Below are 7,500 nucleotides of genomic sequence, written 5' to 3' on the forward strand. Positions count from 1 at the left end.
AGAGTCTCTCCTGGTTCCTCAGTGTCTCTGAGTCCTCTGCAGGACTGAGAGTCTCTCCTGGCTGCTCAGTGTCTCTGAGTCCTCTGCAGGACTGAGAGTCTCTCCTGGTTCCTCAGTGTCTCTGAGTCCTCTGCAGGACTGAGAGTCTCTCCTGTGGACAGAAACACTGACTGAACATCAGCTGCTGAAATCAAAGTTCAGTCTGTTCACCATCACAAACACTCTGCACTGAGAAACAGATCTGAGACTCAGACACAAAACACTTATCTGATTTCATCTCTGTGATTATCAACATTTTAACTGTTGGACTAAAAACACTTAATGATATGTAAAATCTAAAAAATACCTTATTGCTTACTATTATGTCCTTTTATATTTTTAAACATATTGTAAAATATTTAAAATTTGGAAAACAAATATTTCTATAAACAATCATCACATAGTCTAATGTTTCTAAATGCTTTTAAAGCATAACTCTTGCCAAAATGCAACCTAGGGTCTTTTTGTGAATGTACCCCAGTCAAACTTTCATTTAAAAGCATAATAAGGATGGATTTGCCACTTTTAAGATTTACCATATTCCAGTTTTTCGGTCAAATGGCCTTTTGAATGGGAGAGCTAGGGTCACTTTTATGCTAGCCTCAAAATAAATTTTAAAACACTGAGAAGGCTCGACACAACATGAGACTTTGCTCCCAGTATCACCAGGGGCTCTACACCTTAACTACACCGGTTCACACGGAATATACTAAATCTGTGTCTACTTGTTTTGATATTGACTCGTTTTGACTGCCGAGGTGGTAGCAGCCAAAAACAAGAGCTATGGTGAGTTGTTCAAAACCTCTCTTTTTAGTAAACTCTGGGTACACAAACAATGTTGTCAATGCTTTCGTTAAGGTGTAGACCCCATGGTGATACTTGGAGCAAAGTTTCATGTTGTGTCGAGCCTTCTTAGTAGTTTCAAAATAGTGATGTTGATGCTATCATAAAAGTGACCCTAGATCTCCCATTCAAAAGGCCATTTGACCAAAAAACGAGAATACAGTAAATCATAAAAGTGGCGCTTCTGTCCTAAATATGCTTTTAAATGAAAGTTTGAATCAGGTACATTCACAAAGACCCTAGGATGAATTTTGGCGAGACTTACACTTTAATAAAAACTATACATTTCATCTTGAGGGCAATCATTTGTTAATTTGATCATATCATGATTTCGTTCATCAGTTGACTCTCTTTACTAAGATTGATACAAATGATCTCAATGCTAGATGGGAGGAATTCCCACACATTGGACCCTTGTGTTGTCTTTCCATCGACAATGAACTTGTTGTCCTTCAGTGTAAAAAAGTGAATTTTTGGCGCTTCTTAAAAACATATTTGCCACATATTTCAATGTGGTTTTTTATGCATGGTCAATAAACATAATTTAAATGACATTGTACTTAATTTTTTAGTTGAAAAAGCAGATATTATAATTTATTTTGACTAATAGTTTAGATCAGAGGATGTTGAGCAGATCACAGACTGGAATTTGACAAAGTTTAGTCAGGATGCTGTTTTTGAAACCATTAAAAAAATTTTTTAAATAATATAAAATTGAAAAAGAAAAAACACCCAAAATGCAATAAAAGTAATCATTAATTTTACCCGTGAAGAATGTTGCCTGGGTCCCATACAATGTGCATGCATCCATGTTATTTTTGGGCATTTGGTTGAAAGAAACTTTGAAAACGAGTCAAATTTGACCAGAGGACTCTAGGCATGATTGTTTATATTTCCAGATCTGGTTTGAATTTAAAAATTAAAATCAATATTCACAAATAAGTAGTTGTGTTCTTATTTTTAGACAACTTACACACCGATGGGGCAAATTGTCACAAGTGCACATTCTCTATTCAACAGTTTACAACTCCGTTATGAGATAAGATATGAAAATGTTATGAATACAACATGTTGTTGTTCCCAAGCAGGGGCGGATCTAGAAAACGTTTTATGGGGTGGCTAGAGGGGGGCAGGAATTTTTGATGGGTGGCAACATATGGCAGATGTATATATACTGAATTTAATCACAGTTTGATGAGAAATAGTATGTACACACTACAAAAGGACACAGGCTGCCATTTACAAACTCATCCAGACAAACTTAAAGTGATGGTTGGGAGTCACATCACCCTAGGGTCCTTTGCACCATGACCTCGAGCCAAACACCCCCTGAGAAACTTTTTTCACCTGGGTCTAACATTGGGAGAGTTAGCGTAGAGTAGCATTACCAGCTGAATAGCTTAGTGCAGGGGCTAATGGACCCACGTTTGTATTATTATTATTAAGGTTTATTTAAATAGGGACAGATACAAAAAACATAGATAAACTTCAACAGTCATCTGATGTATGTACCATAGTGTTTGTAGCCAAAGCTAATTCTCGACACTTGTCCCTAGTAGGGCTTTTAGTTACAAATAAAAATACAGATTTTCATTATAATTAAAAATATCTTAAGAAAAATTAAATCAAAATAGAAGGAAAATGTACAATGAAAGCACAGTGTAAAAACTAAATGTGAGGGCAAGATTGGTGTGTAATTAGCCACAATTTGGTATTATTTTTAAAAGTGGCTAATGCTGGAATACATTTCAAGTGGTCCGGCATAGAGTTCCATAATTTTGCCCCTTTTTCAAAGGTATCTGGTAAATGACCCCACTAATAATGCCCGAAATGATACCAAACGTCTACAGTAGTACATATAGGTTATGTACTCATAAAACGATGGATTGGAAAGTTTGTAAGTACACCAAGACGAGTGCTTAGGGCCGTCTACAAATTATAACACCGAAAAGAGATGCAACAAAAATATTTTTTAATTTAACTTTTTTTTTTAAAGTAAGTGCTGTAGTATAACTAGCAGGAGACAAGTAATAACTGAGATAAGTTTGGAGACATTACCTTATTTAATCATTAAATTAATAAATATTTTTGTTGTATCTCTTTTCGGTGTAGTAATTTGTAGACGGACCCTAAGCACTCGTCTAACTGCAGGTAGCAGCAGCAGCAACAGCAGCAGAGAGCAGAAGAGAGAAGGCAAGTGTTCATGAACTTCTGGTGTACTTACAAACTTTCCAATCCATCGTTTTATGAGTACATAACCTATTTGTACTAGTGTAGAAGTTTGGTATCATTTCGGGCATTATTATTGGGGTCATTTACGAGATACAAACGTGGGTCCATTAGCCCCTGCGTTAATAAGCTATTCAGCGGCTAACGCTACTCTACGCTAACTCTCCCAATGTTAGACCCAGTTGAAAAAAGCTTCTGGGTGGGTGTTTGGCTCGAGGTCATGGTGCAAAGGACCCTAGGGTGAAGTTACTCCAAACCATCACTTTAATCTCATGCAATCAATGTCCTGCATTTGAGGTTTCACGTGAAACAGTCCATATTAGGAATAAGTGACCATTGTGATGGAAGTTTCCTATGAAGCAGCAGCGTTTAGAAATATCAATGATTAAATGAAAACGAATAACGACTGTTTGAGAATTAAACCAAAGTTTGGTCTTTGAGTATTTATTTACATTTGCAAATGGAGAAAACACAGTTTCAAAGGTACACGCCGCACAACTGAAAATGTCTTTCCTAACTAGAAACCTAAAAATCAAAACATCTTATAGTGAAGAAACTCCATTAAGCCACCCCTCTTCAAATATCTTCAGCATGCTGCCACTTTTCTAAAAAATCCCATAGACAGTCAGATGATTTTACAACCTTCCATTCTGCTCCTGTGTCTCTTACATTAGACTAAACACCTGCTTATCTCAGGAGACAGAAAGAGATACGCTTCACACAGTGTTATAGCCTTCTTCCCTTTATCTGCGAGAAATAAACAAATGAGGAGCTGCAATTTCTTTAGCGAAAATAACTTATGCTATTGCTCACAGTCTACAAGGCCAGCTCTCTCACTGGTGCCTTTAAGTCTACAGGAAGGAACAGGATTATGTGGAGGTTTAAAACAATCTTTAAATAAATGGTCAATATCATTAAACAAATGGTTAAAATAAAATTAGCCACCACAGTTCACCCTTTTGATTACAAAATAATCACAAAAATAAATTTTACTTTTAAAGATTCAACCCTTATTATAGAATTAATCACATAACCAAACTTTACTTCTTAATATTCAACCTTATGGATATTCATGTTTGTTTCTTACATGTTAAATGGAAAGGTACCAAAAAACCCTCTTTTAAATAGTAGCAAGCATCCACGTCAAAGAATAAAACAAAATGAATCAATCTCCCACAGTATCAGAGACGGTGTCCAAACATTATTATCATATTCAGAAAGACGAAATACGTCAGAAGGCTCAATCATATTTACCATAAGAATGAAGAACTCTTTTTCTTGATTAGGGTAATAACATAGCAAACAAAACAAATCTGAAGACCAAACATAATCTGCTAAAACCCCTGGACATAAATGTCACTGGTTAATGTCACATCAGACTACTGCCTTATAAGTTGTGTAAAGAATGTGTTATGTATTTAAACATTAAAGAGGTGATATTATGCTTTTTGGCTTTTTCCCTTTCCTTAACTGTGTTGTATATGTTTTTTGGGCATGTAATAGGTTTAAAAAGTGAAAAAGCCCAAAGTCCACCCCAAAGGTAGTTTCCATCTCCAGCAGAAAACACTGTTCACAAACTGCTCCCAACAGCTCTATTGTAGTGAAGCCTTTTCTTCCGTGACGAGCTGACGTCAGCTCGTAACAGAAGTTATAAAGCTCGCCTAGCTGCTAAGCTCCCCTCCCCCCCACCACCACCACTAATTCAAGTTTGTTAGACCCAGAGCGGCTGGAGAGTTGAGAGTCTCGGTCATGTCCAGGAGACGCTGTATTCGTCAGTGCACGGGGAAATTTCCTCTTTTTCGTCTTCCAAAACACAATGAATTTAAGAGTCAGTGGTTAAAATTTGTTTTTGGCACTATTCCCCAGGACTACAACCCCAACCTTATGTTGTGTTCTGTCCATTTTACGGAGGACTGCTTCCTGAACCTGCAACAGTTCAATTCAGGATTTTCAAACCGTTTAATTCTGAAAGACAGTGCAGTTCCGACTCTGTCTGGCCATCCTGGAGATTCAGAACCACAACCTGTAAGTACGCTAGCTATATTTTATGAACCTTTACCAAGTGTTCAAGTGGGCTGTTGAAGTAGGCAGGTTGTAGCTAAACTACAGCTAGCTAAAGCTGTAGCTAATGTTATATCCGGTGTGAAATTGTTTAGCTCATTTTTAACAGATTATTTTTTTAAATATGGCGATGGGTTGTGTATTTAAAGATGTGAAATATTGCTGTTGTGTGGATGTGCATTTATGAGTAACTTTTACCAGCTGCTTTTACGGTGGCAGTGAAATGTAGCCTCGTTACAAAGTTAGCAGAAGCTAACTTTTTAGCTAGCTAGTGCTAACGTTTTGTGTTCAAACCGTTTTGTTCAAAGCTTTTGAACACAATTACGTAACACTGCATTAAAATCGGCTATCGCTTTTCAGTCAAAATATGTAGAACAGTGTACAAGTGTGCACGTGAAGGTATGTTTAGAACGTTAATGCTACTTTACAGGTTGATTGGTAAGGGCGCCGAAACCACTGTATGCCTCAGCTAATTTGGTAGTGTTGGCTAACGTTCTTTAAAGTGGTAAACGACACGTGCGTTTAAGTTGCTTTTGTTACGTCGAGACCGTTGTCCATAACCAACAGTATATTTGCTCCCTACTTACACAACCGGGGCTTTGACTAGCAAAAGGATGTCATGTGGTGTGTTAATTTGTTTATATGCTACTTGTGCTGTCTCCTGATTTCACAAGGGATAAGAACGTTAGCGTTACAGATACTGACTCTTTTCATCTGATAACTGTCTTATTACAGAGTACATCACAGCAGCACCTCGAAACCCCACACCTTTCCACTACATTCCATGACATAGGATGCCAGACCGAACCACCACAAAATATGTCAGTGGGCATACAGTCCAGTGCTCCAAAAATGAGAACAGTCGGCACACAGCTATCCATGGGTACGCTGAGGGCTTCCATGAGAAGCAAAGGTAAATAAAAAAAACATCACATGTTTTTGTATTTTTAGTTCACATGCAGTACCTGTAAATGCCTTACTCTGCTGAAAACCCAATATATAATAAACATGAGGATTTCATTTCATTATTGTAAAGAAAAATATTATTTACGTTTTTCCTTTTTTTCTTAGGCACCCAGGCAATGGTTCCCTGTGTTAGTGTTTACACTGAGACCACTTCAAGCTCCCCAGAATTCACCCCGATGTCTTCAACACCAATAAGACCCCAAGATTACAGACCTCGCAAGAGACCTCGTCTTGAGTTGGAGGAGGAGGAAGAGGGAAACACCTCAACAGAGTTGCAGGCTGAGCCACAAGACTCAACATATATCCCTGGTGACTCTGTTCTAACGGACGAATCTGCCATGTCGTAAGTTCGATATTTGTATTACATTTCAGTATGACTTATCAGCAGAAACGTTAAACTTGGTAGGAAAGCTAAAGCAAGAATGTATTCTTTCTTTTTTTTTTAAGGTCTGAGCCAGTGTCTACTTATAAGGATGATAAGTACATTGTTTTTGAAAGTTGCCTAAGGGAGCTTTTTCAAAGCTGTCCTGTATGCAAGAGGCAGTGTGACGCTCAGCTCCGAAAAAATGGGAACGTATGTGTCATTCACACAGCTCTGCCCACACTGCAACTATTCAAGACAGTGGCAGAGTCAGCCTGTTGTAGGAAGTACCCCCGTCGGCAACCTACACCTGTCAGCGGCAACATATTTTACCGGTTCATCCTTCATCCAACTGGAAAAGGTATTGCTATAACTATTTAATATGAAATGGCAATCACTGTACTGTTGTCACAAACGTACCAATTTTACATGTTTTCACAGATATGCAAGGCCATGAATCTTCAGATTTTCCAGTATGACACCTTCAGGAGGCATGCTAGGAGTTTTCTGGAGCCAGCCATAATCCACAAATGGAAGACGGATCAGCAACATCTTTTTCAAAAGTTACAACATGGAGGAAAGATTGGAGTCAGTGGAGATATGCGAGTTGACTCCCCAGGTAAGACAAAAGTCCCAAAAGTCTGTTCTTAAAAGCATGGTACTTAAACAAAGCCTTGACATGGTCTTTGTTATATAATCTTCAGGGCACTCAGCAAAGTATGGGAGCTACACACTCATGCACCTAGACAGTAACCGCATTATTGACCTTCAGCTTGTTCAGGTGGGTCCCATATTTATTTATTTTTTTGCCTTGCAACATGATGAAAGATGATTCTGTATAGCTTTCAATGTCTCACATTTATATCTATGCATTTTTGTCCCACCACCAGAGCAATGAAGTAGGTGGTAGTTACCACATGAAGAAGGAGGGCCTTAAACGCTGCCTGGATCTACTGGATTCAAACGGTTTGGTGGTGGACTACATTGTCACCGACCGTCAT

General features: G+C 38.1%; 2 protein-coding genes across 2 annotated transcripts in view; both read left to right on the plus strand.

Annotated features, from left to right (window-relative positions):
- The first annotated feature begins 4,691 nt into the window (after positions 1–4,691).
- On the plus strand, positions 4,692–6,822 carry LOC114553078 (uncharacterized). The gene is made up of 4 exons (XM_028574180.1): positions 4,692–5,136; positions 5,908–6,085; positions 6,244–6,481; positions 6,732–6,822. The coding sequence occupies exons 1-4, from the start codon at positions 4,861–4,863 to the stop codon at positions 6,781–6,783; spliced, it is 744 nt and encodes a 247-aa protein (XP_028429981.1). The 5' UTR covers positions 4,692–4,860; the 3' UTR covers positions 6,784–6,822.
- The window catches only part of LOC114553054 (uncharacterized), a 4,475-nt gene continuing 3,689 nt past the window's right edge, over positions 6,715–7,500 (plus strand). The window contains exons 1-4 of the mRNA XM_028574148.1: positions 6,715–6,860; positions 6,941–7,118; positions 7,204–7,280; positions 7,390–7,500. The exon at positions 7,390–7,500 is cut by the window's right edge and continues 70 nt beyond it. Of these exons, the coding sequence (XP_028429949.1) occupies positions 6,953–7,118; positions 7,204–7,280; positions 7,390–7,500 (354 nt within the window). The 5' untranslated portion in view covers positions 6,715–6,860; positions 6,941–6,952. The remainder of the gene's footprint in view (positions 6,861–6,940; positions 7,119–7,203; positions 7,281–7,389) is intronic.

This window comes from Perca flavescens, chromosome 3 (assembly GCF_004354835.1).
Source record: "Perca flavescens isolate YP-PL-M2 chromosome 3, PFLA_1.0, whole genome shotgun sequence".
NCBI classification, from domain to species: domain Eukaryota; kingdom Metazoa; phylum Chordata; class Actinopteri; order Perciformes; family Percidae; genus Perca; species Perca flavescens.